Consider the following 14,565-nt stretch of genomic DNA (forward strand, 5'->3'; position numbering starts at 1 on the left):
TTATTTGAGGACCTTAAATGTTGATATGACACAGTAGGTTGTTCTTGGTACCACCGTTTACACGGTGTCAGTAGCCAGCAATAAAAGAACATAAGACATAAGATAATTAGCAGTAATCTGCCAAATCTCATTATTATATAGTAGATTAGCGTCAGCTAAACTCATCCTATTGCTTAGCCAAGACATGTAACCCTGAACAGTGTGACAAATCTTACTGTTTCTTTCGGCAGTAATCTGGTAGAACGCATTCTATTGCTTGGCATGGCATATAAGAAACAGCTCCATCCTCGATGGAAGTTGAGGGTGCCACTGATGTCTTGCTTCTGTACCTCATGCAGGATTCAATGGCGTCGAAGAGAGCTTATCGAAGTGAAGGTGGAAGCATGCAGTAGTCTCACCATTGCTACCTTCAGGTTGCTGTCTTCTATCTATACGTGGATAAACAATATACGTGCATGCATGTGTTCAGCTGCGACTGATTTGCTTGTCTCTGGAATTACGATGAGCTATCAGCATTGGCACAAACAATTCATGGTTAATGGACGTGGACTTCACCTTAGCAGTTCTTCTGCTCAACTCCGTAAGTATGTCTCTCGCATCACACAATTTTACTCGAAGTTATCCCCCACAAACTTATGGTTTTTGCTTGTTTTTGTTGGATTAGGACACCCTAAATTGAGTTATTAATTTGATGAAGCATAAATTTGAGAGAACATCAATAAGGATTAGGATTTATAGAACCCATAATTAGACAATGTAAAAGGAAACCATACAAAGAAAACTGATGGTTTATAAATTCCAAAAGAAATTCAAAAGTTAGTGATAATCACAAAAACAATCTCTTTATATCCAATGATAATAGTCATAAATTGGTGATCCTCAACTTCAGAATTTTCCAGAACTAAAATGGTTGTTGAATCATCATTCCCTTGGATCACTGTTACAACTAATCCTCATGTTAGCCACAATTATTTGTCCCACAACCATTTTTTTTTTTGTCATGCACTTAAATCTATATATTTATTATTGGATAATTTTTCAGGAAAACCCCTTTTATTTTTTAAAAATTATTGATTAATATATTTTATAAAAGTTTTCATATAGCACTCAAATTTTCTTTTCTAAAAGATTGCATTGTTCCTTGCTTTCATCCTATTGGCCACCGCCTCCACCCTGCACCATTGATCATTGTTATTACCTTCCATTCTCTCTTTCTCTAGCATCATCCTCACCTAAGACCCTCTTGTTAAGATGACTGACAATGAGATGACGGAATGAGGATGATGGATGACCCTTGTCCTTATAACCCCCTCCACTAAGATCGATGACGGGAACAATGAGTAGATGAGGAGAGATGACCTTTAACGATGAGGATAATAAGACAAGACGAGGATGAAAAGTGAGGGACGATAAGGGGTGCAGGTAATACGGTAGAGGTGAAGATACGTAATGAAGGTTTGGGATAAAATTATTAAAAAAATATTCTATGAAACATGGTTATTAAAAAAATTGCCCTTTTATTCTTTCTATTTTCGACATAAATTACCACAAAAATATTCTGTGATGGTGGACACGTAGGGTCAGTTCATAGATACATCTAAAGTAGATGGCGTTATCCACTCACATGGCGCTATTGTCGTTATATTCGTCGAAGCTGTTCGGATCAAAACAGCGTGCAGAATTTCCAACCCGCATCAATCCATAACACGACAATTGACGTACGCGCGGGATGGAGAGTTTTCGACATACAGTGTTTGGTGTTTACCCGATGAGAGCTGATTAGTTAAAAGCGGGCAATGCGACAAACTTTTGACGAACAGGTAAAACGGCACGCCCGGATGACACGGTATTTGTACACCAACCGTTGTTATTGGGGGGATGGTGGTGGACCACAAAGGTCTCAGCCGGGGCACAAGGCACAAGAAGCGGGTGCAGAAGTGGGGGTAGAGCGATGGGAGTCGAGTAAAAGTTCGCACTCCACGGCAGCAGATCGGCGCGGTAACCGTCGCGACCTCCTCGCTCGGGACGCTCAAAACGGCAATGTCGGCAGAGCAAACAATGCCACCACGTGTCCCTCCAGGATCTAAGACACGGCGTCGAGGCCACTTCTAATGACGATGCTGCCCGTCCTTTTGGGCCCACTCATTTGGATCCAACGCAGGCAAACATGAAAATTTCTCTTAGATTTGCTACACACACCTTAGATTAACGGCAATTGGATGTATGTTTTAGTCCAACTGACATGTAGATCCCATTTTGCTAACAAAACATGTTGAGCACGATGTCAACAATATGGTCTTAGTTTAATACCCCACTGCTCTGAGATCTGTCTCCACCTGTCAGCCTTACAGGATTCAATTAGTGTTCTTCATCTTGATGATGAAGATTATGTTTGGCGTTCTATCAGAAATCCATTTCTTTGCAGTTGGTCTTAAAGAAATCCACGTGAGCTTCACTCCCCCATCTGCAAATCTGCCACAAAAGGGGCAGCCAAAGTGATTGCATCGATTATACTCCTTGATTTATCGTTCCTTTTGCTTTTGTTCTCATCTCCTTGTCACCCATGGAAGCAATCATTCCGCCATGGCTCCCCAGCTCATTTCCTCATTGATTGCATAATCAAAACAAGAAATTGCAGTAGCAAAGCTGCAAAAAGGAGCCAATTCCGTTCCAAAATCTTCTCTCTTCCCAAAATATTCTATTTCTGGAGGAAGAAAGAAAAAGGAAAGAAAGAACCCAAACGGCTACTTTTAAGACTCTTTACTCCAAGAACGAAGAATACATGGGAAGAGAAGAGAAGAAGCAGTGGGGAGAGTTAGCACAGTAGTAGTAGTAGAAGAGGAAGAGGGGGGGGAGGAGAAGGGGAAGAAGAAAGGATGGATTTTAGCTCCTTCGTCACGTCCCTGGGGACGTCCCTCGTCATCTTCGCGCTGCTTATGCTTGCGTTCACGTGGCTGCAGAGGAAGCCCGGCAACGCGGTCATCTACTACCCCGGTCGCATCCTGAGGGGTTTGGATCCCCTGGAAGGGCGGACACGGACGAGGAACCCCTTGGCTTGGATCAAGGAGGCCGTGGGAGCGTCCGAGGCCGACGTCGTCACCGCCGCCGGCGTCGACGCCGCCGTGTACCTTGTGTTCCTCAGCTCTGGTACGGCGTCCTCTCCCGTTGTCTTGTGTTAGGAAGTGTGTCGTGACATCAAGGTTAGTGCATCTGGTGTACCTCAGATTCGGTATGGCGTCGACTCCCGTTCATTGATTTATGCAAATTTTGCATCTTTCTGGCAAATGTTGCCATCTGCCTCATTTTTTGGAGAATTTTGTGTTTTTTCCAAGATTTATGGGCGTAAATTTGGAAATTTTTTCTGCATTTCTTCAGCCATTCAAGTGCATCTAATTTGGTTGAAGTGACTGATCTATGTGTTTATACGGACATAAAAAAAAGAATTCCATGTTCTTCAGTGTCTTACAGATGCTGTATTTACTTGCCAAAATGTTTCGTTGCTTCTCCTACTATATTTGGTGTACCATTTCCAAGTTCAATGTTTATTGTGATTTGATTTATTACAGTCATAGTAATGATAATAAAAAAATTAGGATATTTTTCTTTGCTTTCTACAATTCCTTTCCCAAATATATAATTGTGCTTTTCGGAAAGTAGTTGTCTTCACATAATTCATCTCCCTTTGACATTTATCTGCATTCATGTCATCTTCCCACTGATGTAACCCTTGTTTTATGTGCCTAATTCTTTGCATTTGGTAGTTGCTATTGCAAAGTGTGATTTTGTGGTTTTGAAGGAATGCATACAATTCTTAAACTCCAACTGATTTACCACTTTCTTTGACATGCTATGTCTGGTGGTTTTAACACTCAGATAAGCAACAACCATTTATTTTGATAATAGCTAGTCTAATATACTTCATTCTGTCTTAAATTTAGCTATCTAGGTATATTCAGTTTTTTCTCAATATGAAAGATGTTCCGAATCTTCTGAATTGCTTGATTAATTTGTTATATGCAATAGAGGTGTGTTAGGAAATTTCCTAAATAAATGATTCAACTACCTTTGGACTTTGTATTTGTTGCTTGACCAAGAATTAATTAACAAGTGACTATCCAGAACATGATACCATTTGTCATGCAATATCCTGAAACATTGTACACATTTGTTGATGCAGTTTTAGCTATATTGGTCTTCTCCGGAATTATTCTGCTTCCAGTTCTTCTTCCGGTTGCTGCAACTGATAATGGTGCACAATCTACTACCGACAGCAACAGCAGTGGGACCTTCAAGAACCTTGACAAGTTGGCGATGGGGAATGTCCAAGTAAGTTTTGATGGACAGCTTGCATTGTTTGATTTTTAGATGAAAGGAGACAAAGTTATGAACTAAATGCCACTGTAGATGCAATTTTATTACCTCCTAGATCTGTGTAAGGCTAGTGTCCATTTAATAGTCACTCACTATATTGTTTGATGTGTTATGGACTTCAAGACTCCAATATGTAGAATTTTATATCCAAAAAGGATCACTTAGTGAACAAAACCGCACAATGGCTGATCAGACAACCCTTTTCACCCGAGAGAAGTCATGATACTCACTGACATCAAACAGAGCATCAAGTAAAAGAAAAATGCTTGAACAATATATCCTTCATGCTCACAGTCGGCTTCCTCTAGGCCTCTGTGACTACATCATATCGTTGAACGATCTCAGTTCCTTCCCGTAAGGTTAACTACCTTTCTGGAATTGTTGTTAAATGACATCAATCAGTCACCAGTTTCTCGATTTAATCACTCACCTAGTTCAATTGTCAAACACTATTAGGTTCATTGTCAAGCTGTAATTATTAACTGTCGCGTAAAATGTTGACTTATGTCATTGCATTTCATTATAGCATATAGTTGTCACCATCCTCGAATCATGCATGCAAGTAAAACTAGATTACCTATAAGGCCTTGGTGTCTTTAGGATGGTTCGTGTTTTCTTTTGGGTATTGTCACTGTGGTTACATTTTGGTTTCCATGTATTGTAGGAGAAAAGTCCAAGGTTGTGGGCATTTCTGCTTGGAGTCCATTGGGTTTCTTTTGTCACATACTACGTGCTTTGGAAATCATACAAACATGTCTTAAATATGAGAGCTGGGGCAAAATCAAGTCCAGAAGTAAAACCTGAAGAGTTTACCGTATTAGTCAGAGACATACCAGCTGCTCCTCCAGGTCAATCTATGAAGGATCATGTTGACTCATACTTTCAAGCACTTCATCCAGAAACATTCTACAGATCAATGATTGTCACAGACAACAAAAAGGTACAGTGACTTTTGTGATGCTATTAAAGATATTTATGGTTCAACCTTTTGCCATAATGCACCGCCTTCTGTTGCATTCCTTTCTTTTAGGCAAACAAAATTTGGGAAGAGTTAGAAGGTTACAGAAAGAAACTTGCTCGGGCTGAAGTTGTGTATGCAGAATCTAAAACTACAGGCAAACCTGAAGGTGAAAGGCCCACCAACAGAATTGGCTTTCTCGGTCTTGTAGGTGAAAAAGTCGATACGATTGATCACTGTAATGAGAAAATTAATGAATTGCTGCCTAAATTAGAGGCTGAACAGGAGATCACTCTAAGAGAAAAACAAAAAGCTGCAGCTCTTGTTTTTTTTAACAGCAAACCTGCTGCTATTTCTGCTGCTCAGACAATCCATTCTCAGAAGATTGATACATGGACCGTGATGGAAGCTCCTGAGCCACGTCAGGTGTTATGGACAAATTTGCCAAGGAAGTTCTATGAGAGGCAGATAAGATCTTGTGTTGTCTATAGTATAGTTTTCCTTACTGTATTCTTCTACATGATCCCAATTACGTTTGTCTCTGCATTTACAACCTTGAAAAACTTAAAAAAGTATCTGCCCTTCTTGAAGAAAATAGTGGATCAACCAGAGATTAAAACAGTTTTGGAAGCTTTCCTGCCTCAGATTGCACTCCTAGTATTCATGGCTTTGTTGCCGACTTTCCTTATGTTTCTATCAAAGGAAGAAGGAATCCCTTCTGAGAGCCATGCAGTGCGAGCCGCCTCTGGGAAATACTTTTACTTTGTTGTCTTTAATGTCTTCCTTGGAGTAACTATTGGTGGAGCATTGTTCAACTCTCTGAAGACGATTATTAATCACCCCAAACAGGTTATCACGTTGCTTGGATCAAGCTTGCCTAAAAGTGCCACCTTTTTCCTCACCTTTGTTGCTCTGAAGTATGATTCTTTTCATTTCTCGTCCCCAAATTGTTTTCACTAAATATTGCATATTTCACTATTTTGTTTTCTGAAGTATGAAGTTTTTTTCTTATATTGGTAAAGCATGCAGATAATTGGTTGTTATAATGATTCAATTGTTTAGAAACTCATCACATATGTAAAAATCAATAAACAGTCATTTATTTTGTAGGTATATTTCTAGTTTCACATTGTTCTCCATCTTCTCAGTTGACATCTTTTTAACTAAATTTCTGTACATTTGATCGCTAGGTCTATGTTAAACACATTACTTTCCTCGGGTTGGTCATTATTGCGGTTTATGTCCCAAAAATGTCTAAGTTCAGAGGAATGTTCTAAAACAATGATTTCCTATTATAGTTATTACTATGTCATGCATAATTTCACCCATTCAACATAAATTCTATTCTAGGAGTATTTTAAAATATTGTTGTTAACATCTGTTTCTACTTGTACTGTGAGAGCATTAATTCTATGCTGATTGGATCTCAGATTCTTTGTTGGCTATGGGCTTGAGTTATCACGCTTGGTTCCTCTCATTATCTTCCATCTCAAAAAGAGATTTCTTTGTAAAACTGAAGCCGAAGTGAAAGAGGCTTGGGCTCCCGGTGACTTCGGTTATGCTACTAGAGTTCCCAGTGATATGCTTATCATCACAATTGTTCTCTGTTACTCGGTAATAGCTCCTATTATAATTCCATTTGGTGTGGTATACTTTGGCCTCGGGTGGCTTGTTGCACGTAATCAGGTGAGTGATTGCTCAATTTACTCATAATAAGGAGAATATTAGTCATACTGATCAGCGTTCTAGTTTCAATTAGTTGGCTTAGCTTAATGTTAGTAGTTAATTTGACTTTTTACTCATTGATTTCTCTTGGACCATTTTCTGTCACATGGTAAAATGAATCATGCGACACCTGAGATTAATGTAAATATTTTGAATTCTCTTGATTGATGGCATGGAGACACTCCTGTGTCAATTTCTCTAATGCAGGCATTGAAAGTTTATGTCCCTAACTATGAGAGCAATGGTCGGATGTGGCCTCACTTGCATGCACGGATTATCGCTTCTCTAATCCTTTACCAGATCACCATGTTTGGCTATATTGGCATTTTGAGGAAATTCTACTATGCTCCATTTCTTATTCCTGTCATTGTCATCTCCTTTGTCTTTGCTTATGTATGCAAAAAACATTTCTATCTTGCCTTCTTCCACACTCCTCTTGAAGTAGCATGCCGAGGAACAAAGGAAATCCCAAATATGGAATCCATATATACAGCTTATATTCCACCTTGCTTGGGTACTGAGAAGCTGGAGGATGATGACCAGTTTGAAGATGCCCGCTCATTTTCATTGAAAACCGCACCTTAGAGTAAATATCGACTGTGCCTGACTTGTCTATTAGAGATAAATCATTCTTCTACTAGCCAAGCTAACACAAATTTGTTGGTAAATTCTTCTAGGAATACTTCACCAGGAAATCTCTGCCGCCTTGAGGGAACAGAATTCTCATGATACAAACCAGTCTGGATCAGCTGGAAAGTGCATCCGTTTGGTGTACATGTCATTGTGGTTGCGAATCTGTTTGTAGACATCTTCTCCATGACTTTGAATTGATTGCAGTAGTGAGTGATGCTTTCTTCTTTGTCTTTTTCTTTTCCTTTTCTTTGTCTTTAGACATCGTCTATAAAATTAACCTTGGTTTGTTACAATTTGATCTGTTGTCCGTAGAAGTTTCTATGAAATCTGCATGTCTAGCTTATAAATTAAGCATATCTTTTCCCATTTATGAGTCGCTTTTTTGATATATGTCAATTGAGAAAAGTGCTGCTGCCCCAACAAATTAATCTCATCAACACTAGGACTTCAAATCAGTAGTTCTCATTACTAGCTTGGAACTTCTGCAGCTACAAATTCATGCTAGATCTGTTCATGGTTAAAGAATGTGTTAGCTTCAGTGACTTCCTGATGCAGCATGATACAGAAGGTGGTGTTTTTCTGAGGTTGATGATGATGAAATCTATATTTCATGAGCAAAAAAAATTTCTTGGTTCATGAAGATTAACCACAACATATCATTAGAAATGATGAAAATTTGTGTTTTAAATAATTCACAACAAATTCTAATATCATCTTTGAAATTGGAGCAGAAATGACATTGTTATATCCAAAATAACATACTAGGTTTTTTTTGTAAGTACTGCTTATATATATGGATACTGACTACTTATGTATTACTATAAAATCGACTTCCTTACATTAAATTAGGATAATCATTAATCCAATATGAAAGTGATATAAATGGAAAAATAGAAATCCAATCAATATCTTGTTCTTGGTGACATTTTCCTGCTGTGAATCTTAATCAAGATGTTGCATATCTTGTTTGTGAGCAGTCTGTATCTTCTAAATCAATCCTGGTGCAGCCAAATCAGGTTGATATTTGTTCTTCTGCCAAATATGGCTGTAGAAGCATCACATTTTGAAACAGAGCCAGCATTCTTCAGGAGAAGATTAATAGTGTTCAGAACAAGGTTCCTCGTACCGTACCGTACCAGCGTTTCGACCCGGGCTCGGTACCGGTACGGTACGGTATACCGCTCGGTACACCCAGGTGTACCGAGCGGTACACCCAGGTGTACCGAGCACTATAGCAGTGCAATGTGCTCGGTACGGGCGGACCGGTACAGGGTGGTCCGCGTACCGCTAGCCTGTCGGACCGGTATATACCGCCCGTACCGGGCGGTACAGTCCGGTACGGCAAACCTTGGTTTAGGACTCTCCCAACACCAAAACTTTTATGAAGTTAGATGAATGCCTCAACTTTGTGAGCAAGTTTAGGAGAAAACATGGAGTTGTTCATCTCATTAGCCCTCCTGATCATGTCGACTACCCACAGAAAATGCTGCACTATCACAAGGATTTCTGATGATGCAGGTAAAGGTGGTGGTCTTTTTTTATTTGATTGCATCCTTCTTTTTCTTATTTGAATGGAATTATTCAAAGTTGATGGAAACATTGGTACAGTTAGAACAACAAAGTGTAGTGTTCATTCAGGGTTGATGGGTAGAACAGCAGATGAATGATTAGCAGAGACAAGTTAGCTTCTTCCTTGAGAAGCACATCAAATTCCATGGCCTCACTTTTTTGTTCTTATTTATGCATTTTTTTTCCTGGCAATTTTTTTCATTATAATTTCCCATCTAAATCCAAAGATATTTTGTTGACTCATTGAAGAGGGCTTTGTTCTTCTTTCTTGGGATTGAATGGAACTAGTAATATGAACCACATCCAACTTTCCTAATGCATACTGATATCTGGATGTGATTAGAGCATAGACTTTCAGCAAATTCATGTTTTCAGTCTCTTCAAAAGTAGACTAAATTCCATACCTATCAATTCAACTCAGCTTTCTAAAGCTATTGCAGAAGCCATTGTTAGCTTATTATGTATTGTGACATCAAAAGTCATGAGAAGGAAAAATATGTGTTCCCAACCTATAATACTATATACTGTACGACCTCATGTACTAATTTTGACTTTATTTTGTGGAGGATAAAAGTCAATGTCGTTTTATGGATTATATGGAATTGATCTTATTTAGCCAAAGGCAAAACATGAACAATGGGTATAGCGTCTCGAAACGAAGGATCAACTGGAAAACCCTACTTGTGTATTACTCATACAAGAACTCAGTAGTGTCGCCTCAAAGAAGCTCCACACATGAAGCTAAATCTGTATGAGGTCAAGTTCCAACACAAGCATAATATGCAGAGAGAGAGAGAGAGAGAGAGAGAGAGAGAGATTCTCAATCACACAGATACGGAGATCAACCTAAAGACTTGTTCGAAATGCTGAGCATCGCATGGTATTCTAAGAACACCCTTCTGCTGATACCCAAACTCCTGAGCTGCCATCTCCAGCAACCCCACAAAGCACGGATGCTTGAAGGCCCCGACACTCACCACGAACCTCCGCAGCTCTTTCCCCAAGCCCACCACCACCGGAACGTATCCTTTAGCCACCCGGTCTTCTCCGCACTCCAGCTCGGTCACCGGACTGCACCGGATGGGAATCACCTTCTTCCTCATTCTCCTCCTACCTTATCATCGAACTTCGGATATGATTTCGTCCATATATTGCAACCTTTCCCTGCCATCTTTGACTCAGAGTCCTCGTATCACTTTGGTGCAGTTTGGCAGCTTCTTTTGTTCTGATGCCTGCTTCACATTGAAATTAACGTGAGAAAAAGAAGAAAGGTGGGAAATTGGGAGATTGTGGACTCGTCTTCCCCACTTTTAGACTTCATCACTCCCTGCATGCTTGACTTGGGGAGAGGTTTGGTAGGTGGATGTTTGACTTGCGAGGTCGACATGGCTTTACTGTCGATGAAAAATGCGGCTTCCCATTGCATTGTTTTCTGTCTAGATTTTAACTTGTTGGAAGCATTATGTTGTGTCTCCATTGAAGGTTTGGGAAACTGTTGACAATTCCAGCGAGATGCACTGTCATGAGACTCCATTAGGGTAGCAGTTTCTTTCTGCTGAATCACTTCATCTTCCATTTGGGGAAGCCCAGCAGCAGTGAAGATGATGTTCCACAGTACTGGAATCACATTCACAGTGAGATGAAGTACACAAGAATTGGAAGCTTAATTACCTGGCCATGATGTTACTAAGAGTGACAAGAACACGATAATTGTTCATGAGCTTAAGTACTAGTCCTATATGAAGAGAGAGAGAGAGAGAGAGAGAGAGAGAGAGAGAGAGAGAGAGAGAGAGAATGATTTCACATTTATATTGCTTACATCTATGTTACAAATTTCATCCTACGCAAACTCAATTTGGACTTGATATTGTCAAGTACCCAAATCTGATCCGAGTACATATATTTTTAGTATGGTCAATTTTGATTGTCAATCTAACGTTATGAGATTACATGAGCTAAACCCGGTATCCGAATTGTCATGTTTGTATGAGAAAACTATAACTGGAGGGCAAACATTATTTATATCATGCATCTCATTTCTAGTTTCAATCCATTCATGCAAAAGACTATATCGAGCAAGCATCATCAATAGTCAAATCACTTTTCTTACATTCCCTGTGAAGGTAAAAAACTCGAAAGGAGTTTAATATTTATTATATTTGTTTCGAATAATTACATATGTAAAAAAGCTTTATATATATAATATTAGTTTTCTAACTTAAAAAATATACTATTTAGTGTATTCATATGCTTTTTGTATTGTCGTATTGTCGATGAATCATGTCGATGGTATATTGTTTTGCCTACGCATCGAGTTTTTATCGATCAAAGATTTTTATTTGAATCGGTATCAACTTATTAAAGAATATGTTTTAATCGTTACTATCTCTACCCAATAAAACACTTTTGTTTTGATTTATTTTGGCAGCGAACATGTTTTATATGTCGAAGATACTTATATCTATAAAGAATACATTAGAAGTTGAGATGTTTTTGTCTAGATGCATCAAATGCTTTTAATACTTTTGTTTATAAAGAACATATCTATACTTTAGATACTTTTATCCGTAAAGGACATATTATGTGTTAGAGACAGTTAAGTTCACGTATGCAAGTAGCCCAATCAAATCAACACGAGAAGAATATAGGACAATATTTTTCTATCTCAAAGAATATTCTTTCTCGTTAAATCAACTATAAAAATCTATGTAATTAAGGTGAGTGATTGTTTACTAAAATCCTTCATTTTATTTTATTATTAATTAAAACATCAAAGAGACCACAAAATAGACCCATCCGACATCAATATATGTATAACTCAATTCACAAACAAGCATATGAGTCTTTATCGATTACGGAACGAGTGTTCATGCCCCTTCAACCATATCAGAGAACTTCTTGTGCACATGGAGTTGAACCAAGTCGAGCTAATCCAATAATCATCGATATCTCCCATATTATTTTAGTACTAGAAAGATGATTTGAACATCCGATCTTATCATTAATAATCTAAAGTAGCCTCGTAGGGTCTCCTTTGTCGTATGTTTAAATGCATAAATAAAAATCAAGTCTAAAAGAATTATTCTGATATAATTATGAGTTTCTTCTCTATTTTTATTTTAAAAATATCTTATTGTTACCATGAATAAAATCTGCTTTAGTTTATTTTTTACATCAACATCAATATTAACATATAATAATTATGCAACATCAAGGACAAGTATTACTCTTCGAGTCATCATCAACCTAATATATTTGGCAAGGAAACAAAAGAGTAAAAAACTTCCCACAACAAATGGGTGATTCATTTTATATACGAAAAAAATACTTAGCCTATATCAACTCTTTCGCCTTCTTCTCTTCCAATTTATTAGAAATTATGTGGTCACTTTCATGTTCAAGAATCTTCCATGCAAATGTCCAACAATTCCACCAAATCACTCTTTTTTCTTACTTGTATAAGCCACGAAAGCTACCTTCCTCTTTGACTAACCATGTCTACCAAACATGATCAATTCCACGTATTCTCTTAGACTTGGACAAGTCAAGCTATGGTGTAGTTATATGATAGATCGATTGTTGAATTCAATCTTGACACGGTTTGTGGAATTGTGATGCAAGGCAGAGAATGCTTGACGAAATTGGCTAAATTAATCTAGCATTATATGAATTATTTGAGGCCATTAATTTGCGTATGGTGTGGCCTTCACGCTATTGCTTGTCCTTCTCTTGTGTTCTCTTCTTTTTCTTCCGGTTGAAAACACCGAGGCCGTACCAAGTCACTCCACTTTACCCTCTCTCTCTCTCTCTCTCTCTCTCATCATTTTACGAGAACGAAATAGCATAGCTAACCCATTATTAAATCCTTCCCTATCTAATTATAAGACGAGAGTTAAAGTATGTAAAAGAATTCTAATGGAGATTAGCTATAATGAAGTATCTATAAACAATTAAATAACAATTTTGTCCCTTTTATTGATATCTATCTATCACCAAAGTAGTAACAATTTCTATAACCTTCTTAATTAAAACTATAATGTTTTATTCCTGTAAAGTATGATGTCATCGAGACATGTACGATTTTTCGAGTCAAACCATCATCAGGACTTTTTATGAGGACGTACGGGCACTCCATAAGGCTACATGATTTCTCACCGTGGATTTAGGTGTTGACCAAGATAAATATTGCTTTTCGTGATTCCCTGTCAGAATTGATTCAGGATTCACGAAGAAAACCCTCATTCGATGGCATATTGTCCCTGGCCCCACTGACTTTGCCCATTAAAATATGCTTATATTGTGTTTGCTGCCTCGTGAGGAACAGACAATGGATTTATTGACAAGACTCCGGTTGTACGTGACACGGAGCCTTGGTTGAACCGTCGCCTCTCTCACTTCATCTTCTACTCCGTACATCGCTATAAATCCCCGGTTCGGCGAAAGAGAGGGACCACGGCTCTTCCCATTCGCACTCCTCTGGCGCAGGAGAGGATGATACGGCGGCTGTCGAGGGTGGGGAGCTGCCCCCGGTACGAAGCGCTGAAGAAGCTGGGGAAGGGGAGGCGGCGCGGGGTGTCGCAGGGGCACGTCCCGGTGTACGTGGGGGAGGAGATGGAGCGGTTCGAGGTCCGGGCCGAGCTCCTCAGCCGGCCGGTCTTCGTCGAGCTGCTGCGCCTGGCCGCCGAGGAGTACGGCTACCACCAGCGCGGCGCCCTCCGCATCCCCTGCCCCGTCCCGCTCTTCCGCCGCCTCCTCCTCCTCGCCGCTTCCTCCGACGGCGCGGCCGAGCGGGAGGAGGCCGAGATCCTCCTCCGCTCCTTCGACGTGCTGTTCCTGTCCTCCGTCGACGGTCCGAGTTGACCCGGCGATTCGACTCGCCTTTCATTTATGTTCAAAGTACAAGGGCAGATATGGAATTTTGTGTTTCTATATAATTAGTAGAGCCTTTCTGCTCTTCACATGTAGCCAAGATTTTGTTGTCTGATTATATTAAAGAAAAATAAATATTATCATTTATGAGTATTATTAATGATAAAAATTAAAATAATTTCTTTTCTTTTATTTATGAAGATACGATTCCACCTTTAGATTAATATTCAATTTGGCTCAATCTAAACTATTTTAGGTGATAAATATATTAAAAATCTCTTCTTCTTTTTCTTCTTCTTCTTTTTATTTCCCAAACGTCATATAGTCAACATGTAAGTGGAAAAGGAATAAGTGGGCTAAGAAAAGTCCAAGCCCTTCACTTCAGTTCTAGTTAGTCAACTTTATCACAATCTTAGAGAGAATTTGGACCCATACAATTC

The 14,565-nt window shown here is 39.0% G+C and overlaps 2 protein-coding genes across 2 annotated transcripts; both read left to right on the forward strand.

The window, feature by feature from the left end:
- The first annotated feature begins 2,309 nt into the window (after positions 1-2,309).
- On the forward strand, positions 2,310-7,982 carry LOC103982944 (CSC1-like protein ERD4). Its single transcript, XM_009400046.3, has 7 exons — positions 2,310-3,147; positions 4,178-4,326; positions 5,036-5,311; positions 5,402-6,246; positions 6,760-7,015; positions 7,262-7,640; positions 7,732-7,982. The coding sequence occupies exons 1-6, from the start codon at positions 2,877-2,879 to the stop codon at positions 7,637-7,639; spliced, it is 2,175 nt and encodes a 724-aa protein (XP_009398321.2). The 5' UTR covers positions 2,310-2,876; the 3' UTR covers position 7,640; positions 7,732-7,982.
- Positions 7,983-13,692: 5,710 nt separating this feature from the next.
- LOC103982943 (auxin-responsive protein SAUR71-like) lies at positions 13,693-14,259 on the forward strand. Its single transcript, XM_009400045.3, has one exon. The coding sequence runs from the start codon at positions 13,748-13,750 to the stop codon at positions 14,114-14,116; it is 369 nt and encodes a 122-aa protein (XP_009398320.3). The 5' UTR covers positions 13,693-13,747; the 3' UTR covers positions 14,117-14,259.
- Positions 14,260-14,565: the final 306 nt, after the last annotated feature.

The sequence above is a fragment of the Musa acuminata genome, chromosome BXJ1-4 (genome assembly GCF_036884655.1).
Source record: "Musa acuminata AAA Group cultivar baxijiao chromosome BXJ1-4, Cavendish_Baxijiao_AAA, whole genome shotgun sequence".
NCBI lineage: Eukaryota > Viridiplantae > Streptophyta > Magnoliopsida > Zingiberales > Musaceae > Musa > Musa acuminata.